Source organism: Peromyscus californicus, unplaced genomic scaffold, assembly GCF_007827085.1.
Source record: "Peromyscus californicus insignis strain IS unplaced genomic scaffold, ASM782708v3 Scaffold_8__1_contigs__length_139910024, whole genome shotgun sequence".
In the NCBI taxonomy this organism is placed as follows: Eukaryota; Metazoa; Chordata; class Mammalia; order Rodentia; family Cricetidae; genus Peromyscus; species Peromyscus californicus.
In genome coordinates, this window is record NW_026294606.1 from 120,019,549 (window position 1) to 120,042,130 (window position 22,582).

The 22,582-nt window shown below is 45.7% G+C and overlaps 1 protein-coding gene across 1 annotated transcript in view; it reads right to left on the bottom strand.

Moving 5' to 3' along the window:
- Positions 1-22,582, bottom strand: part of Fto (FTO alpha-ketoglutarate dependent dioxygenase) — a 366,039-nt gene that overhangs the window by 141,262 nt on the left and 202,195 nt on the right. The window contains exon 8 of the mRNA XM_052727800.1: positions 8,231-8,355. Coding sequence (XP_052583760.1) covers positions 8,231-8,355 — 125 coding nt within the window. The remainder of the gene's footprint in view (positions 1-8,230; positions 8,356-22,582) is intronic.

A 22,582-nucleotide genomic window follows, 5' to 3' on the forward strand; every position in this document is an offset into this window, starting at 1 on the left:
AGAGAGAGAGAGAAAGAGAGAGAGAGAGAGAGAGAGAGAGAGAGAGAGAGAGAGAGAGAGAGAGAGAGACAGACAGACAGACAGACAGACAGACTGGGGGCCTGGCATGGGCTTTGAAATCCCCAGTGACACACCTTCTCTAACAAAGCCACACCTCCTAATCCTTCCTAAACAACCTACCAACTGGGAATGAGACATTCAAATACATGAAGGTATGGGGGCCATTCTCCTTCAAACCACAAGATGATGATGACGTGATGATGGTTTTACAGAATACTTAGTGTGTCAGACACTTGTCCTAGGTGTTTTACAAATACTCACTTAAGTCAACCCTGTGCATCAGGTCCACCATTACCACCTCCCCACACCCTACCCTACCCTACCCCACCCCACCCCACCCCACCCCACCCCAGCAAACAGGAGAACAGAGGTTCAGAGGGAGTTAAGTAACTTGTTTAGTTACAGACTTCAATTGTACCTTCCCTAGAGTTATGGAAGATTATGGAGCCAAGATTCAAACCCAGACAATATGACTCATAATCTACATAGACAACCACTATGACATATTACTACAATTTGTTCTATAAAAAAAAAAACTACTTTGTTCCACATTCCAAATTGAGAACAAGAAATCTCTTGAGAGAGGGTAGCAAAGACTCTATCCAAGGACCCACATCATTTATGGTTTTCTTTTTCCTCCATCTTATTCTCAAGAACAGGCAGTTTTTCTACCCACCAGCAGCCAGCACATCTCAGTAGAGGAAGGGTAATCCTTAGAGGCTGATTTCCTGTGACTCACCTAAGCAGAGCCTCCATCTTCCTTCCCCGGGACCTGGGTTTCCATGAAATCATGACTCAGTCTCTTTCTGAGTATTTATTGTTCTGTGTTACATAATCCAGTTCTCCTAATCAACTGTTACTCATCACTATTGCCCCAGGGCCTAGGATAGCACCTAGTAGCAGCTCGGAACTCAATAAATATTTGCAGAACCTACATGTGACTGACATCAGTCACAGCAACAATAACAACCATTGACACAGGAGAGTGCATTGTCACCCATAATCCCAACATCTATGGCACAGGTGTGGCTTTTCAAGTTTTCTCTTAAGGGGATTTCCCAATACAACCCTTGGACTGAACTTAAGTCTTTCTTAAAGCGAAGGCTTTAAAAGTGGCACATGTCTGGTAAAGTAACTTGGAGCCAGGGAGCAGGCAATCAAAGGGGCAATTAATGTGGAATCCCGAGGCTGGTGCTCCTGGAGATACTGGTGTTCTGTGGGGAACTGACAGACGTGAGCCTTTCCAACTACAAAGGCAAGAGTTATCACAGGGACCATTTATGAGGAAGATCAGACAGGACAATTTGCTATCTTTAACCTGAACGGGACGGCTCTGGTTCAGTTCTGTTGGGCGTTCTTCACTCAGCTCTTCACATTTTACAGACACACTATGCAGGCTTCCACTGGGGAAACAGCACCTGCCAACCCACCACCGCACCCATCCACCGCACCCACACACTAGAAGAGAAACTCCGAAGGAGAGGCCTCCTCTTCAGTTCTGTTCACTGCTGTGTTTCCAAAGCCTGGAGCAGGCCTTGGGAAACAGCCCCCAGAAATATCTGTTGAATAAATAAATGTGTGAATCAATATTTTCTCAAAAGAGCTAAGAAGCACCGCCTATAAGAACAGCCAACAACTAATCACAATCAGTAACCTGACAGAGCTCCAGCTTACCAGCCCGCGTGTGGACTCTATTAATAAGATGTGCAGAAGGCAACTGGCTTCTGTCCCCATAAAACTGTTCCAATAATGATAGTAACAATGGCAATAACAATAACAGCACTGCCCACCTGAAGATAAGCTGCTGTATCTTGAACCAAAGGTAGCCCAGCTCTTCATTCATTCAGTCCTTGCTCTACATTCATACAATGTTTCAATCCCTGCACATTCACAGGGGGTTTACAGAGTTATCAGGTTTTATGGATGGAGTGATCTGGTTCAGAGACACAGAGGACATCTTTTGCTAAGGGTGGTGGATAGCAGAGGCTGTAATTACTAAAGAAGAGCAGACACATTAAAGAAGAAAAAAAATCAACGCACTGATTGATAGGCCAGTGCTGCCCCCCACCCCCACCCCCACCATGTCTCCTCATGCCACCCGGACAGTACCCACAGACTACAGATTCATCTATGGCAAAGGACAGTGGTGTACAAACTCATGCCAAAACTCCTAGTGCCCAACTAACTAACTGCCCAAAGAATCAGCCACTCTGGAGCATGAAGGACACTATTAGACATAGTCAGAGGATGCGGTCACAGTCTATCTCAGCAGGTAACTGTCTCAGTCTCCCAGAGCACCCCTGGGGCTAGTGACGACACATATCGTTACCACAACTGGAACATGAGCTGTGGCCCAAATGGGAAGTCACCGAGGCTCAGGACACCAGCAGGTAACTAGGACAAGGTAGCTGGCCAGAGCAGCTGGAACACTTAGGACTGTAACACTCCCACCTGCAGCTGGGAGAAATATAGCATTTAATAGTCTCTTCCACTGTAGAAGCCCCATCAGCCTCAGCCTGGCCCTCCTGGGCTGAACCCAAACCTTACTCAGAGGCATGACCTTCAAGAGGCCTTTAGGGCCTGACCAAACCTCCAGATGCACCATCTTCTCTTTGACCCAGGGTAGGAAATTATGAATGGCTGGCTCAAGAACGAGACCATGGTGTTTGTCCCGGTGCTACCTGAGTCCCTTGATGTCTTCTCCCCCAGCTAGCCCGTGTCCGAAGCTTTACGTTCAAGATCCTGCCTCCTTCCAGCTGCAAGTATTCTACCCTTGATAAGGTCAGAGAAGTAACTCATATGCATTTCCAGTATTCGGGCTCTCCCCTCCCCTCTAAGTTCAAGGTTCCAGCCCAGCAAGGTTAAGGAAACACCAAAAGAAATGCAAAGTACTTAGAAACACAGGCATGGGCTGGGGAGTATTTCTTTCAGTCAGCCGGAGAGCCAGGGACCTTGGCAGATGCCAGGCCCACATCATGAACAGTTTCTAGCCCCCTTGTGGGACAGGGTATTATTAAAATGGGAGACTGTTCAGTGTTACAACAATCCCAGCTGCTGGTGTTCTAAGTGTCAAGGATGCCAACAATATTCTTTTAAACCTGTGCTAGAGAAACAAGTATAAACACTGAATCAAGTCAACAGAGGAGAAATATCGCTCAGTAGCTGTGTGTGTGTGTGTGTGTGTGTGTGTGTGTGTGTGTGTGTGTGTGTGTGTGTACCCATGTGCATGCATGAGCATGTTATGGGAGACTGAATCCAGGGCCTTACACATGTTAAGAACACCTACTACTGAACTACAGTCCCAGACCCATGCTATGCCTTTTCATAACCAACCGGAATATGCACATGAATATTCAGAGGTGTATTATTTTAATAGTTCTAAATGTAAACAACCAGATGTCCAACAGCTAATACCTGGGTAAATAAAATATGGCATATTCATATAATGGAATATTCTTCAACACCAAATAGAATGAAGTACTTACATATTATGACAGGGATGAGCCCTGAAATTATGCTAAACGGAGGAAGCCAAATTTGTGTCTGTTTACAAAACTGTTCATAACAGGCAAATCTTTAGATACAGAAAGTAAACTGGTGGCTGCCAGCGGCTATGGGGAGAAGGGAAAACCTGAAGTGGCTGTTCCCAGATAACAGGCTTTGTTTTGGGTAGGGAGCACACGGCAACGAGACAGTGTGAGGACTGGATAGCCTTGAGCAGACACTTCAAAAGTCACTCACTGGGTACTTCACAACGCTGACTTTTAGATCATACAACATTTTATTCTCTTTGGATTGTATCTCAAGTTTTCAAGTCCCCTAATGACCTTGCTCTTCTCTTATTATTGTGCTGGCTCCTCAGACAGCAACAAGTTAAGGCCCTGTCTGCCAGTGAGCAGTGCTGCTCACTGTCAGGTGTACTCCCTGCTCAGTCAGCCAGATCCTTTCCTGCCACTCCTCCCTCCCCAATACACAGTCAAGTCAAAACCAAAAATATGCTAGTTTGGGGTAATGTTTAGAAGCGTTTTGTGTCTATTTTCAATATAATTACAGTCTAGGTGAGGCTTCTATTATGCAGACAATATAGCTCAGAGTCAGAGCCTTCAACACCAAAGAATACTAGTCTTTTAAGACCTCTACGATGTTGGTTGGAGAGATGGTTCACTGGTTAAGAGCACTAGCTGCTCTTCCAGAGGACCTGGGTTCAATTTCCAGCACCCACATGGCAGCTTATGACTGTCTGTAACTCCAGTTCCAGGGGACCTGACACCCTCACACAGACATACATGTAGGCAAAATACAAATGCATATAAAATAAAAACAAACTATTAAAAAAAAAAAGACCTCTACGATGTCATTCTTTGCTGAGCAGGTTACAGAGCAGCCCCACACTCCTCTTGACTGCCTTCCACCACCTCTCTAGAAACCTGTGATATCGCATCCCCAGAGAAGGCCCGGAACTGGCTGCAGAGCACGCCATTGTAGGAACAGCATTGTGTGCAGTAGTCTGTACACAGTTAAGCATACAAAATATACAAACAGATGCTCACTGAATGAAACCATTCTAGTCTCAGAAAGCAGAGAGTCATGATGTGCCCGTCATCTCTGCAGAAAAGAACAGAGCTGTATGGTGTCCGGAATCACACCGGATGCAGGGCACTGCACATTTGTGGAATGAATGCTGGGGCACTACACTTTGCCCACTGGGTAAACAGTGCATCTCTTCCAGAAAAACTACAAAGTCTTAGTCGGCACACAGTGCCCAGGAGCCATGCACAGACTCAGTGCCGTAACACGCAGAAGGGCCGTATGCTGAAATGGACACCTTTTTTGTTTTGTTTTGTGAAGCATTTTCCTGAACCTCCTCACTGAAACTGAGCAAAGAAGCAGACACAGAGTGTTTGAGAGTCATTCTGACATGCTCGAGGCAAAGGGGGCCTGTCTCTCCCTGAAGCTGAACATGGGTAATTATGCCATCAATGCCTCAGCATTTTCAGCACTCTAGCTGATGTGCTGGCGATGTGTATAAGATAAACAAAGGCACCGATTTTTAGATTTTCTCTAGAAAAACAAATCAGGCGCGGACACTGAACTGTACCTTTTCTTTGGTGGACTTTTCAAATGATAATTCTTTCCCCTGTCACCATTAAATCTTAATCCATTCCAGCTCCTTGCATGGGTCATTGAGTCTATATGTACTGCTGTTATTTTAAAATGTTTCCCCTTGGTAGGAAAAGAGGGGGAGAAAAGATGTTGAGAGCCAGATGGGCCTCTTCACAGTTCATTTATCAAACCTAATACGCCGGGCTCCACCCTCCTCTCTCTCACTATTGCAGTTAAACTTCCATATAATTTGGTAATCATTTTCATTATCAGACAGTGACCCAAAGCAGCCGATCCTGGGGTACTCAGTCCCTGCAGCTGCTCTTTTTCTGCCTGCTCCTACAGTAGACCCTAAGAGCTTCGGATTTTATTAGCTGCAGACTGACCTCTGGGCTGCGGGGGTCAAGAAGGGGTCAGATCAGAGGGCTTGCCCAGTTCTTTAAAAGCTATAACAAGCTGTCCATCAGGCAGAGTGGACTGTATAAACAAAGGCAAATCTTCAGAAATTCGGTACCACTTCTGTTAACACTTACCCGGCATTCACACGGTGCTCCTGATGTACTTTGGATCATTCAGCTCCGGGGATGTGAATAGACAGCCCTAATAAGCCTATTTGGAGAGGGCTGTTTATAAGATTATCGAGTTTGGGGAAGGAAGCCCAACAGCGCTCAGATGTGCCTCTAGAATCACAGGCTTGTGTGACACTGTGACAAACTCAGTTACCCCAAGTCACCGCAGAGCTGACACTCTCCTCAGCAAGCTAAATCACAGGGAACACATGCTTTTGGTTTCAGACATGTGGAGTCCCAGACAATGGCTCCTCCGCTCCTGGCCTGAGAGAGGGACACATCTTTTATGACCAAGTTACAAGTTTCACTGAAAATGTTCCCTGGAGAACATGAGGGCAGATGAACCTGCTGAAGAAAAGGGCTTACGATGGTGGACTGGCACTGAAGCTATGCCAGGGGATGTCGGGCAGATGCAAGGTTCTTGAAGCTGTACAGTTCAATGTGTATTATAAGTTCATTAGAGACATCTGGATGCAACTTTCTAAAGAAAAAGAATTCTATTATCTAATCTAACTAGTCCCTTGATAGCTTTGAGGATGGTGAGATGCTGGAATCGACTGCTTGGTCTCTGAGTGCAATTCTTTTCTGTTAAAATACAGCAGGTTTTTGTTTTGTTTCGTTGTTGTTGTTTTCTCAAAGCGCACAATAAGCCCATCTTTAAAACCCAGGCAGCAAGGAAGGAAAGCACTTTCTGGGATGTTTTATAACTTTTACCACCACCCACTGGATGGCCATGAGAGGCCTGGCCTGTGCCAGACGCCGGGCAACGCTTTGATGAGGAAAGAGAGGGCTGTGGTGGCCGTCTGTTTATCCGGCTCATATGGATGAGGCTTTGAGATAGGGCACCGAGATGGGGAACATCAAATGGGGTACAGAAGGCTGGGGGAGGAGTGTGGTTATTTAATACTCTGAGGACACTCTGCCTTCGGAGCTCTCAGGACATCGACCTCTTGAAATTTTCTTTCAGGTGTTTGGTTTTAAGAGGGTCTGCTCAGTGTCAGCTGCTAAACCCCTTCTTCCCTCCGTCTCTACCACAAAGGACTTGCGAATTTGTGTTTCAGATGCTAGACTACATCAACTTCAACACTGGCTCCAGCTCCTGATTAAACTGTTAGCAGTAAAGGGCCAGAAATGCTGAAGCCAGACTCCTTTTAAACAGGCCATCTCGCTATGCTGTCTAATGAGTTGATGTCATAGGAAATTACTGCTAACAAACTATAGGCACCCAACAAAAGACAGCCATCCCTGGTGAGCGTGCATGCTGGGCTGGGCTGTCTTTAGAGGGGAGAGTGTGGGAGAGAGGCTACAGGGGCCACATTCTTCTCTCCTTTCTGTCTCATAAGTAGCACTAGGGAGAAGACAGAAGGTGGCAAAAAGAGAGAAAGAAACCTTTCTGGTGTCCTAAAGCGGAGAGTCCATCATTTAATAAAATATAATACAAATATAATAATGGTCCCTTTGTCGCTGCCGTTGAAAACTCATTTACTAGGACTACCATGTGAGAAAGGGGCAACCCTGAAAACTGTGATCCTCCCCTTAAATCCAAGTCTGAACTGGACAGAGATTGATCCTGCAGCCCGAGGAAGCACCTTTCTGACACCCACTGAGAAGCAATAGCTCATGCTGCCTTTCTTGGAAAATGCTGCTCATGTCTCATCCCTGTTCAAACACATCTATTTTTATGATTATAATTACTAGTAAAGCTATCAATTATTGTAAATTCTGCTATATGAAATTTTAGAGAGTACCATGGCTATCAAGAAAATTGTTCTTTGACTCCCAGGCACATAGAATTTCTAGGCATCAAATAGAACCACGAACAAAACACAGTATCATCTTCTGATTCCTCTCCCTCTTGTGTGGAGACAGATGAGAGTTAAGGATTTCTACCAGCTATGCACATAGAAGAGAATCCCAGCATTTGGAGGAGCCAGCTCTGACCTCTCAGATGTCAACTGTTTTCAGCAAGATAACCCTAGACTTCCTCCGCAAGCACATTCCGTCAGAACTGATGACTTACACAAACCTTCCACCAGTGACAGCTTTTCCAGTCACAAGGAGCTCCACGCACAAAGAAACCAGGCTGAAGCAAAAGGAATCTCTACTCAGCCAGTTCCTAAAATGAGACCGACAGACACACTACTTCCAGTCTGTCCCTTGTAGTAACAGTGGACTGGGTGGACCTCCCAGGCAACTGCCTAACTGGATAGCAAAGCTAGTCTTCAGACTGCTGATCAGAGAGGGCACTTGGGCATCAGGTACTTCCGCTGCATTATGCTCAAGATGCTAACCTGCAGGCTAAATGTTACACTCGAAGAGAACTCATACACACACAGGGACGACGTCGGGCACCATTATAACTGACGAGGTTACCATGGGCAGGAGGGCCAACTTCAGCAAAGAATGCTCGCAGTGCGCTTCTATCCTATGGCCCCACAAATGAGAGGGACAAGCCGAGGCGGGGCAGGGGCACGAACCCGTCTCCCAGCAGCACAAACCTGGCGTGCCATTCTTTCCTCAGGTTCTGGCGCAGGGTGAGCGGGGCCAGGATGGCAGCCAGAATTTCACTCCTTTGTTCCACACGGAGCTCCTCTCCTTTAACTTCACGAAGCACAGCATTTGTCTAGAAGAAATGATCCCCGAAAGAGAAAGAAAAGTGAAAAATTAATAATAAAAAAAGCCCATAAGCAAATAAGGACAGTAAATCAATGGCTTTTTTATTACAGTTCCCTTGCTAACAAATCAATACGGTAAATGATGGTCAAAAATGGCCAGCATATATTCTGGGTTTAATCAATGTACATGGCACACAGGGCAAACTCCAAAGCACCATTGCCTAAAGAAATGTGTCCAGACGCTATGCATTCTCACCCTCATTTCCTCAGCACACCAACCATTTTTTTCCCAGGGAATTGCCTACCATGAGCTATTATTAGAAATGATTTTTGTGGACTGGTCATTGTGAGTTGTTTGTTTTGCCTTAAATACAACAACAACAAAAACAACAAAGGAAAAACAGGCGCTGACTTCCCCCGTTTCCCACCCCAGCAGAGGCTTTCTGCATGGCCCCTCTCATCTGAATCATTACATTCAATTTCTACCCACGTCACAGGTTGGGGGGGGGGGTGTTATCATTCATTTTCCTTGCTTGTTGCAAAGAAGGAAATAAGAGCATATTAACCAGAAAGAGCAGCATATCTCAACAAACATCTTTAAATTGTATGAATATTACTAGTATTTATTTACTCTTAAATAATCTTTTGTTTTGCTTTTAGTTATGTGTACTTGTGCATGCTTGTGTGTGGCCATGTGCAAGTGAGTGCGGGAAGGTGCTGGATCCCTTGGAGCAGGAGTTATAGGTGGTTGTGAACCGCCTGGCATTGGTGCTGAGAACCAACTCAGTTCCTCTACAACAGCAGTATGCACTCTAACTGCTGAATCAACTCTCAAGCCCCACATTTATTTAATTTTTACATATTTACTTTTGGGGTCTATGTCTATGTATATGTACTATGTGCATGCACGGGAGTTATGAGTATTGATTCTCTTCTATCATGTGGGCCCCAGAGCCTGACTCAGGTCATCAGGCTTGGCAGCAAAGCACCTTTATGTGCTGAGCTATCTCGCCAGCCCCATGAATGTTACTTTAATTTCAATCAGTATGAAATCTGTGAGGATTCTAGAGCATTCTTTTGTAAACACTAGTGTACCCAAATATAAACATATATCAAATAGAATACAAGTCAGAAATATCTAGATAGTTCCAAAACCATGATGAAAATGAAGCTGGTTTTCCTCTGAATTTATAAAGATAGTTGTTAATTGCCTGGCCAAAGCAAAGGTTAGCAGGACTGAAGCATCCTGTGTCCCTGCTGCTCAGCTCACGCCTTCCGTGTCTGATGCTGATGCAGCTGCTGACTTGCAGGGAGCACAAACTATTTGCTTCTCGTGGAACTTGAAATCCGCCTCTTTGCTCCACTTGAGTGTTCTACAGCGTATACTCATTATCCCCCATCACCAGCTTGAGGAGGGGTACGGGAGTGTTTACTGTTTCTGTTGCCGACACCAACTCCTGTGTCCAGCAACAGCATCTTGATTCCCTTACGTAAAGTCCTTTCTCTCACTGCCCGTGGCCATGAGGACTGTCACATCCCTATAAGGACATGAGCCAAGTCACTCTGACTCTTTTATCTGGTATGTAAGACTCTTGAGAGTATGATGCAGAAAGGAGTGTCTTCAGAGGTGACCCATCATGTACCCTAGCATCTAGCACACCTTGTCTTTGACACACCTTGTTTTTCCTGAGCATCCTGTCCGGTCTTTCTCCTCAAATCATCTGAGCTGCCTATATCTTTTAAATAAAGCCTTAATTTTTTAACTCACCAGAACCTATGTCTGATGCTTAGACTGGAATCCTCCGGCCGACACGAAGTTAAGGTAGGAGACAGTATCTCCACTGTGATAGGTCCCAGCTGGGATGAGAACCCTGCCTGACTCATGCCTCTAGGAGCCAGACTTGCAGGATCCTGGGAGATGACGGCAGGGGACACTCAATCAGCCTCCACAGAGGTAATGTGCCAGTCCTTCAGCCCAGAGAGGAAGCTTACTTTCTCTAGACGGTTCCAGTTTACAATCTAAGACCCAGCAATGCCATGCCCCACTTAGGGCAGACAGAGGGTAAGAATGAATCAAGCAGAGGTTACCTGAAGAGAGCATGTGCTCTGGCAAATGGCCACACTGAGCTCCTGTGAACTCTGCCACTTAGAGATGCTGCCACAATCGGGCCAAATCAGGAATTTTCAAAACAAAAAACCAATCCATTGGCAGGAGAATATTAGATGTGAATACTCCTAGTTTTGTTCATGTTGGAAATGCACTAACTTTTTTAATATCATGTAGGTATAAGAAATATGGTGGGCTAAACAGAACTCAGGCAGCTGCTAGCCTACAGCTTTTAATTTAAAAGAAGTCTTATTTTAGAATGTCTTACTCTCAACAGCTCTGTCCCTTGTCTGGAACACTCTACATCACACAGTTGAAGTTGAAATCGGCCTCAAAAAGTCACCTAGTGTACTACCGTGCCTGTGTGTACATGATACTTCACCCAAACCAGGGACAACAGACACATCCAGTCAGCTCCAAATATGGTGAAAACAATTTGTAGAGCAGAGGTCTTCAGTGTGCCCTCACCTCTACCACCATTTCAGCTGTGTTCAGTAGCTCGTTTTCCACACACAGTGAGGAGCCTCTATGAGGGGGAAGAGAAGGCCTGTACAAGGAAGCTTCACAGAAGCAGAGGACACTGTCCTGTTTACTACCATTTCCCATTAACCACCTAACCGTTTAACATTTGTCAAAATGATAAATGAGAAAGAAACATGGAAACCAGGCAGTGCAAACAAAAAGAACAATGGATGATTCTTAAGAAATTACTATTACATACATGATACGCTCATAAAACTAGTAAACTGTGCGAGCACTATATGCTTCATGAGGGGCTCTTCACTGGCAAAAATTAATTTCATGATCTTATAAAATAATTAGACCCCCCAGGTTTTGGTTCCCCGGGCTTCAGGTATTCTCTCATACCCTTACAAGCTATATAACATCTCACATTTTTTCTTTAAATTGGCCCATATTAAAAAAAAAATAGAAAATATACATACTTTAAAGAAAAATGGAGAAACCAGTGGTGTTCCTCATATATGATATGAAAACCATAAAGACAGTAAAAGCAAGCTGTCTGCCTGCCCCCCCCCCCCCCATCCCTCAGTGGGCCATTGCTTGCCAGGGATCCCAGATAGCAGCACAGTCCTTCTGTGTCACAAAGGGAGATATCAGAAGTGTTGGAGAACTAAAGCCCCATCACATTGCAATGAGGATTGCTGACACCATCACGTAGACTGAAAAGAGGCCGAGGGAATCCCCTTCCTCCAGTACTCCAGGCATGGACTCCTCAGCGTCAGCTGACTTCATCCTGGGAATGCCTATGGGCCTCATGCTGCAATCAGAAAGGAAGGCCATGGCATAACCATATAGCATTTCCTACGTTTAGAGAGAAGTCACTGAACAAAAGGAAATTCCAGAATGTCAAAGAGCATCCCTCTTACATGATAATTAACTGATATTTCTCTTTATACTAATGCCAGCTCCTCAAGGTTGACTTACCTGGGGAATGTTAGTAGGTATTTTCCCATTAGTACTATCATAGAACATTGATGTATGTTTCATTTTATAAAAACAATCTCCCACTAGCCAAAACACATTACCCCTCCCCTCAGCCACAAACATGGAAAGCAAACCACAGGGTCAGGAGCATGCCTTGAGACTTAGACTCCTTTTCAATAAAGTCGGAGAGGATAATGGCCAGATAAGAATGAACCAAGCATATTCTTAAGAGGACTAGATGTTCAATCGACTCATCTCCTAATGGCAAGGCCCTTCTCTATATGCATATAGACACATGGACTGGTGGTCCAAAACACCTGCCATTCTGGTTATTAGTGTTCAGTTTCATCTCACACTCAGTTCATCTACCACGTGCAAAAAATGCTAGTTCAACAAAAGGATGCCAGAAAGGGCTGACTACTTGAAATTTAAAAAATTTTGTAAAGCTATCTGGCAACCATGACCAGAATCCTCCGGTGTGCCAGGAACACAAGCACATCACTTTGTACATTCCAAGTACAAAGGCTCTTCTGGAGTAGCTTCCACTTTTGAAACTGGCCCTGACTTGGCCTGACCTCCAGCCACCAGGCTGAAGAGACTGCTCTCTCCTAGGCTCCTGCCCAACACTTGGCACATCTCCTAGGTCAATCTTCTTCCCCAGACCATCAACTGTTGCCATCCTGAGGTCATAACCTTCATTCTCCTGTCTCCTCTGCCTGTTCTCTCTGCAGAAAGAACTCTGAGGGGCCCCGTAGACTCATGCCATCTACACATCTCTCCTCTACACTGACTTCTGCCTCATGCAGCCAACCACTGGCTAGCTCTTCTTAAACATGGCACCTCAAACATGGTATCATAGCCTCCAGCTGCCCACATCTGGACCACCTTTGCTCCCCGACCTCTCTTCTCCTCCTCACCAATCCTACCCTAGAACGAGTGTCCCCATTATCAATGCGATGACGCAAACTCCATCCCTGGAATCATCCGGTCTCCCCTACCCCTGCACAGACTCCTTTCAGCTCAGCACTAAATCCTGACTTCTCTCTTACACCTGTCTCTTCCGGCCCCCCCTCAGTTCAGACCTTTCACCTATACCGCATGATGGACTCAGACTGTCACCAATCTTACCCATCTATGAATTTTCTTACTTTAAGAGAGAACATGTTAGGGTTTGGGGTGTAGTTCAGTGACAGAACATTTGCCTAACATGCACAAGTCCCTGGGGAGGGGGAGGGAAGAGGTGGAGGAGGGTGGAGGAGGAAAAGAGGAAGGAGGAAAGAAAGGGGTCACTTTTTACAGTGCAAGTCTAAACAAGTTATTTTCTTTTACATAATTCAGCATTACCCACGCCATGGTTTGTGAGCTATCTGCATGAAGTCCTGGTACTCCATGAAGCCGAGTAACCTCAGAGATGAGGACCTCTGTCCTCCAAAGCCCAATACAACCAGGGTATTTCTGCTCATGCATGTTTTAGTTGTTAAAATTCAGAGATTTAAAAAACCCAAATACATTTTTAAAAAGCTCAAATTCCTAAGCAATGCAAAACCCAAACCAAAATAGAACAAAGGAAACCTTGGCATCTTGGTGTGCATCCTGCTGGCTTTGCCAATGTTGTCTCTTGCCATCCTCTACTGCATATAAACTGCCAGGAACTTCCCGGAAACAGCTGCAGGAGGCGCTCTCTCAGATCCTACTTACTCTTCAAGACGCATCTCAGATCAAACCTCCTCGCCAAAGTCTTGCATGGGCCACAGACTTGTCCCAGACTCAGCTGGTCTGACCACCTCTGAGCATGTCCTATACCACATCTCAGTCCACTGTGTGTCTTTAGTCATCTCCATGGTTCCTCCTCCACAGGGCAACTCTTTCAGAACAGACAGGCGCCATGTCCATTTCCGAGGCTCCTGGGTGGGCAGCATGCCACAGCAGCAGATTCCTGAGGGATGCCTCTGAATGAGTGAAGCCCAATGACATGCTGTAGGGCACCTGGTGCCTAGACAGATGTCAAAGGACTATTTGATTCAAAGTGCTCGTAAAGACATATCTAAGAAAGGGCTTGTAAAACCTACTCTAAAGGGATGTAATTAAGGGGAAAAAAGTCTATACACCAAAGGCAATTCTCATTTGGATGGACTACAGTACCATTCCACTATAGTGCCATCACATTTGATCTATGTACACATTCAGTAATAAGCCATTCCAATAGAGAAACCACCTAGGAGTCTGTAGGCTTACATTTCACAGTCTTCTTTGAAAAGAATTTTTTAAATTCTTGATTTATTCAATTGAAACAGACAACTCACTAATTTTTTGTTGAGTACATAGTTATGGTCGGTAACTTTTAACATGCCTAATAATGAGTGTGCACATGAACACACAAGCCAAAGCGCAGAATTTGGAACATGCAGGCTTTCAGAGAGGAGTCCCTTAGATGAAAAGAAGAAAGTGCATGTAGGCATGACTAATAATTCAATTCAAGCTGTGAAGTCCTTTGGTCCTCTCTTAACATGGAGTAACAGTTCTGACCAGCGTAGAATCCTAGAACTCACATTGAGTCTATCACCCATAAAATCAGAGAACTTTTGCTTAAGGACACACAGACATACAGGGAAACGGAACGGCATTCCACAGATAAGGCTGATAATGCCTCTGCTTGGCTTATCTACATTGGGCATTCTTGTAATTTCAAAATACCAACACCAGGATCCCAGAGTCACAGGATTTTTCAACTTCCCCAGCTCCCTTCCTTACCACCACCAAAGAACTAACACTGTCGTCATGTGGAAAATCGTCCTAACAGTACACACACAGCGGTGTTCTAACACTACACACACAGCGGTGTTTTAACACCACACACACACAGCGGTGTTCTAACACTACACACACAAGCGGTGTTCTAACAGTACACACACAAGCGGTGTTCTAACACTACACACACACAAGCGGTGTTCTAACACTACACACACACAGCGGTGTTCTAACACCACACACACAGCAGTGTTTTAACACCACACACACACAGCGGTGTTCTAACACCACACACACACAGCGGTGTTCTAACACTACACACACAGCGGTGTTTTAACACCACACACACACAGCGGTGTTCTAACACTACACACACAAGCGGTGTTCTAACACTACACACACAAGCGGTGTTCTAACACCACACACACACAGCGGTGTTCTAACACTACACACACACAGCGGTGTTCTAACACCACACACACACAGCGGTGTTCTAACACTACACACACACAGCGGTGTTCTAACACCACACACACACAGCGGTGTTCTAACACCACACACACAGCAGTGTTTTAACACCACACACACACAGCAGTGTTCTAACACTACACACACACAGCGGTGTTCTAACACTACACACACACAGCAGTGTTCTAACACTACACACACACAGCAGTGTTTTAACACCACACACACACAGCGGTGTTTTAACACCACACACACACAGCGGTGTTCTAACACTACACACACACAGCGGTGTTCTAACACCACACACACAGCAGTGTTTTAACACCACACACACACAGCAGTGTTCTAACACTACACACACACAGTGGTGTTCTAACACTACACACACACAGCGGTGTTCTAACACCACACACACAGCAGTGTTTTAACACCACACACACACAGCGGTGTTCTAACACCACACACACAAGCGGTGTTCTAACAGTACACACACACAGCGGTGTTCTAACACCACACACACAGCGGTGTTCTAACACTACACACACACAGCGGTGTTCTAACACTACACACACACAGCGGTGTTCTAACACCACACACACAGCGGTGTTCTAACACCACACACACACAGCGGTGTTCTAACACTACACACACAGCGGTGTTCTAACACCACACACACACAGCGGTGTTCTAACACCACACACACACAACGGTGTTCTAACACCACACACACACAGCGATGTTCTAACACCACACACACAGCGGTGTTCTAACACTACACACACACAGCGGTGTTCTAACACTACACACACACAGCGGTGTTCTAACACTACACACACACAGCGGTGTTCTAACACTACACACACACAGCGGTGTTCTAACACTACACACACACAGCGGTGTTCTAACACCACACACACAGCGGTGTTCTAACACTACACACACACAGCGGTGTTCTAACACTACACACACACAGCGGTGTTCTAACACCACACACACACAGCGGTGTTCTAACACCACACACACACAGCGGTGTTCTAACACGACACACACACAGCGGTGTTCTAACACCACACACACAGCGGTGTTCTATTAGGATTGTGTTTCCCCTCTGCACTCACAAATTACAAAGCTATGCTCCCAGTGATACTGCGGGCTAAGGTTCAACTTGTGAAGAAACTTGGTTTCAGATGTTATCAGCCAGGAAGGCTATTTCCCCACATCAGCACTGTCAAAAACCCAACCTGTCTCCCCTCTTCAAAAGTCTAGGGGTCTTTTTTTTCCTTTCCTCTTTTCTTCCATCCCCTCCCCCTTTAAGAAGAAAGGTTCTGAACCCACTGAGATAGCCTTAGTCGCATCAAAGAGAGGTCGATCCCAGGTCTTCCTTCATTTACTGATTGTCAGCTCGAGATGGCTCTTTTGTGTGGCCTCCAAAGCTCAATGCTGAGTGATGCCTTCACATTTTCTAAACTGGACGGGCACCACCAAAGATTTCCACTGCTCTTGGATCCACAGCTCAGCAGAGCAAATAAACATTCCTCTCAGCCCCGCTGCCTCCTTTATCTCCCTCTCTGGGAGCAAGAGATTTTGGGGGTGCCAATGTTTACACAATGTTAAAACTTTCTTTCCCCTGTTTCCTGAATTTGAGAAAACACATCCTGGTTGACCTCGGCTAAGAGATAACACCAAGCCACCACTGGGTGCCACTTCTACTGGACTACAGGAGGCAGCTGTTTTCGGTCCCCTCCTCTCTCCTCCAGAGTCTGTTTACAAGGCAAGAAGGAGATAAGCTGACCGTCTTGGGGGGTTGGGGGGAGCTCAAAGGTAGAGTAGTCTTCAAGAGGCTGCCAACAATGCAGCCTTTCATTCCCACCCAAAGCACACTTGGTTCAGTTTGTCTCAAAGACCTGTCCCATTTGAATGGAGAGTTTACCAAATGTGTCCACCTCAATGTTCTCTAAGGGCATCTGTGGGCTAGGGAGCTGGGGAGTTGAGGAGACTAGTGGAAATGTCTGAGGAGGAAAGTATTCCTAAGGGTGCTGTAAATACTCAGTGTGACCGTCTCTACATAAAGTGCTCAGCACAGTGGGGCACATACAAAGTGCTTAACCAACGTTAGAAATGGTCATATATAAAAAGGATTTGGGAAAAATCACCCAAAAGGGTGGACATGGATACCAATTTTTAAAAAAATCTTCAAATCCTTATGACTGAGAATGGCGGCTTACTTTCTTGCACAGTGCACACACAGTGTCCATACTTTCCTATTCCTCTAGTAGAGAAATCTTTGCAGCTCAGCTGCTCCCTGCCTAGCATGGCCCAATAGCTCAGGGTAGCCTTGTGCTCCATGGCTGCCATGTTCAAGCTCCTGGAGGGAGAGCCTGGTGGACGATGGCCTCCATGTATGTTTCACCTGGGATACCAGGGCAGTGTTTGTAGAGCTCCTGCCACGACTACGGTGTTTCAGATGGTGGTGAAGGAGAGTCTGAGCTTTTGTTTCCTCCTTTAGGAAAGGAAAAGTGGAACAAGGAAAGAAGGGAAGAAGGGAAGGGAAGAGAGGAGTGGAGGAAGGAAAGAAGAGGGAGGGAATGAGAGAAGAAAAGAGAAGAGACCACAAAGAAAAGGGGTCAAGGTGAAGATGAAGAAGGAGAAATATGTTGTTTATAGAAGCCAGCTGCTGGGGCCTTGGCGCCAGCCACCCCCATGCTTCTGTTTCACACGGCAACCCCGCTGCCTCCACTGGCACAGGTACAACTCCGTGTTGACTACAGTGCTTCAGAGGGCCCTTGGCCGATTTGGCCCATGATTAATTGCCAAAGACATGGCTGGCCATATGGAACAGAGAAAGCATCAAGTAATTCATACTTCTGTGTGTGATCGCTTGGCCCTGGGTTTTAATGCACAGGAAAGAGCTAGTACAGAACAGCCCTGGTGTCTTGCCCCCGACAGCCCATTAAGAAACCTCAGAGCCCCTAGTCGAAGTTCCACCGCTGGCTGGTCAATAGCAGCCTAATAGAGCGGAGGCCAGGCTTTCTAGCTAGCCTTAAATCCTTCACATACAGAACATTAACTACCACCACTGAAACAACGGCTTATTATGATGAGATGGGATTTGATTTCGAGGCTCTACATGCTTACATACTTACTGAGTGCTTTTTTTTTTTTTTTAACCTTTATGGAGTTTACAAAAATCATTGTTCTTTTTGCCTTGTGTTTTCCAGGCAGCCTAAAAGACTTGCCTGTGTCAGGAGTCTACTCTTCATCACTGTTAGTACTGTCTACCTAATAAAGTTGATTCATAGCGAGGTGAAAGACACGGCTTCATTATTCTCACCAAGACAGCCCCGGAGCCACGGCATGGATGACACTAACAACAAGAGCAAACTGGAGCTCCCCAGGAGGAAGGCGCCTCCGACACACTTTCAGGGCTCTTCCTTCCTTCCCATCACTCCACAACGAGACCACTCAACATGGGGATGAGTATCGACTCACTTCCTGGTTCTGCGGCTGTGTGCTGACATGCTGCAGCAGACAAGGGAAGAAGGTGCCACACTGGGAGTATTTCTACCAGCTTTCCCTGCTACATTCTGCAGCCTGTGCACACATTTCCACAACAATTTCCTTCCAGAGATTTTTTTTTTCCAAAGGCGAGTGTTAAAATGATGACCCATTCAGTAGTTGCTTCTGTGACTTATGACATGCGTTGGTGGTGATGACTTTGTTGACACTTTCTGCTAGAAAATCTTTACATGGCATCTTTTGTCCGATACAGTTTTAGGGGCTGCAATCACCCTCATACTGGAGGACACCACAGTATTTGACTGCCTATTCATTAGCAGGACTGTAATTGCCTCTACTGTCAAAATGAGCTCCGAACCCACCCATAGCTTCAAGCCAAAGGAGACTACTTCTCTCTGTGGCCTCTCTCTGCTGGAATGCACCCGTGCTTTCCAGAACAAGCCACCCAACTAGTAAACAACGTCAGGAAACAGCAAGAGCGGAAGAGGACCAGAGCCACAGCATGGAAAGAGACTACAGAATCTGGCCAGGAAAATACAAACCAAAATGTCTTCACAGACACAACGAGTCTCGCCCACTACTATAAAACCATCTGATTTCGTTGGATTTTAGTTATTTTATAAAGTATGATGATAATTCTCTCTTTGTCAACTCTCACCTGCCCTCTTAGGGGGTGAAAAATGACCAAGAGACATTTAGTGGCCCCATGAGTAGCATGCCAATTCATAGATTGGAACTGTCACAGTATCTCTAATATACTACAGGTAAAAGTGTTATGTCTAATCCATATACATAAGATGTGTGTTTCTAAAATCTTACCCATGGAAATACACCCGCCAGAGTTGCAGAAGTTTGCACACAGAAACGAAGGGGTTAATCTACATCATGGAACATCATGTGGATCTAAAAGTAAGCATGGCCATGCCTATATATTTCCCATCATGAACACTGGAATGACAGCTGACTTCTTTCCAATTATGGTAGAGGTGCCTGGCCTTGGCGTTTGTCTTTTCACCAAAAGCTATTCATTCAATGAATAAAAGCAAGAACTCTCCCAACCCCACCACAACACACACGCCCCTAATTTCCAGCCACCACTTGTAAGAATCTTGCTGCACTCATCTGTTCATGGCCTAACTGCTAAGTGAAGGTGAAGCAGTGGTTATCAAGCACCAAGGAACTGGACCACTGATGATGTCTGGCCTAAAGGTGGCTGAGCACCCTCCCATCCCTGGGCAAGCAAAAGTCATCCAAGCTCTCCAGCAGGTCTGCGCCCGCCTTCCCCCAAACATCAGGAGCACAAAGACTGAAGTGGTCTGTCATGCACACTGGATTATATGAAGTGTAAAACATTGGGGGAGAGGGGAGGAGGAGGCTTTTGAAAGGGAACGGGGAAAAAGAAATCACACTTGCAAGAGGATCCAGCTGACAGCTCAGTCCCTAACGAGTGAGACAAGTGAATATGTTTAGATGCTCTGTGAATGCAGGCAGAGCGCGGGCCCTTTGTCTGCAGCCCTACAGTGTGTCTTTAACCCAACTGCTGCCTGCATCACTGAACATATGTTTTCTACACAAGAGCTGAAGCAGAAAAGGCTCTTTGTTATCATTCACTCTTTGTATCTATCCACCCTCCCCCTTCCACTCACCCATTCTCTCTGTGGCATCCAAGCCAAAGCCCCAGTGGAAATTTTAACGGCCTGGGACAGGGAAGCCAGAGGCCTCCCTGCTGCCCTCAGGCTTGGAGAACTGGCCCCATGATGACACTTAAGGGCAAGAGCCACAGTCACTGAACACATTTCCTGCCAGGCCAAGGGACATTTCACCCCTATTATCTCATTTAATGTAGCTATCACCATGTAAGAGGAGTCTCTATGTTAAATGAAACTGAGGCACAGTGATGATGGTGTGTTACTCTGCCAGGCTACAGGAGAGTTCAGTGTTGGAGACTTGCACTTCAAAGTGCTTATGGCTATTCGGCAGACAGAGGTTTTAGGAATCACAACCCCACACAGGCAGACAGACAGATGTGGACACGCATGTGCGTGGGCATACACACACACACACACACACACACACACACACACACACACACACACACACACACACACATCTGATCAGCATAGCATTCAAATGCAAGCAAAGCTGGTGAGTGGGTCCCTCGACTCAGGGCAGCAGAAGAAGCAATGATGAGTGGGGATGCTTCAGACCTCCCTGGTATTGGGACTTTAGTACATCGAAGAAGGGCAAAGGCTCCTCGTTGTAACCGCCTTATGGTGGCCAAGCTGGCCACAGGCAAGTTACTTCTCCTCTTTGGCCTCAGTTTACCTACTTGAAAATGAGAGTAGTTATTGTCCTTACCTCAGGGATCCAACGCGATTCATCTTGTCTATATCAGGTCCCTGAAGCAGCAATGTTACTGTGTGTTCCATGGTAATATGTGTTAGCTACCGCTTTCAGCCTGGAACTCTGCTACTGAGATTTAGAGGAACAAAGCACATTGGCCCATTATGGGTGCTCAGTCTTTTCTGTGTTAGTGCCTTCCCTTGTTGCTATGACCAAATGCCTGACTAAAAGCAACTTAAGGAGGTAAGGTTTGGTTTGGCTTATGGTCTCAGGAGACACCGTCCATGACGGTGGGGAAGTCATGGCGGCAGAAAGACAAAGAGGCTGGTCACATTGCTTCCAGTCAGGAAGCAGAGAGAGAGACAAATGCTTATACCCAGCTGGCTTCTTCCTTTGTTCCTTTTTATTTACTGTGAGACTACAGCTCCTGGGATGACAGTGCACTCACACTCAAGGTGCCTTCCTTCCTCAAATAACCCTCTCTGGAAACACCCTGTGGGTCACCTAGAGGTGTGTCTGCTATTAGAACGTCCTCTCTGCTGACTATCACGGCATCAGCAGCGTCACAGAACACTAATCAGCTAAGCACTATTCTTCTCACTTTATCATGACAATAAAAACTAAACACACATCTGAAAAAACGCTATGAGTTACACATGTCACCATAAAAGATTAGCCCCCTCAACTACCTTATTTTTCTTAAGATTCCCAAAGTGAAAACTCTAGCCCGCTATAATGAAGCGGGTATTGACAATGTGACTTAAAAAACTCCAGACAGTCTAGAGACAGTGCCATGAGCAGTTGCCATATTTGTCCTGGGAAATGATCCACTCAATCAAATGCAGCCCCCACCTCTAAGCAGCAGCGCCATCTTTGGAGACCTGGAGGTGCCTCACATGGACTCTCTGAATGGAGCATGCACAGAGTCGGACAGGCACACACATACTGTTTTGTGATGTAACTCCTTGCTTGTTTTTGTTTTTGTTTTTGACAAGGTCAAAAGTATTCTGGTGCTGAGTAGAGATATGTATCACCATACCCAGTTAACTGTGGGATAGACTTCTCTAGTAAGGATTCAGTACCTGTTAACTGGCAATTTATGTAGATTTTATTTATTGAAGTGTTACCAGTAGGCATGAAAAGAAAAAAAAAACACATCATACAGTAGCTATGAAAATATTATCAGAAAGGGGTTGATAACAATAACTATTAGTTATTGAACACTTACCAAGTGCCACATTCTGTCCTGGTCATTAAATCACTAGGACAATTTGGGGAAATGATTCAGCAAAATGGTTTTATTTTAATCATCACCACAATTTACAGATAAGAAGCTACGACCCAGGACACGGTTTAGGGAGTAAAGGCATATGATGCCAGGCTGAAGGATCTGAAGTGAAGTTCCATCCCCAGACCCACACAAAAGTGGGGGGAAGAAACGTACTCCGCAAACTGTCTTCCAATCCCCACATGCTCATACCGCTCATAGGTGGGCCAACACACATATGCATGGACACACACTAATAACAACTATCAATAATAGTAAATGGTAATAAAAGCATTATGTAACTCACCTCAAATCACACAGCTGGGCAGGACTGATGCAC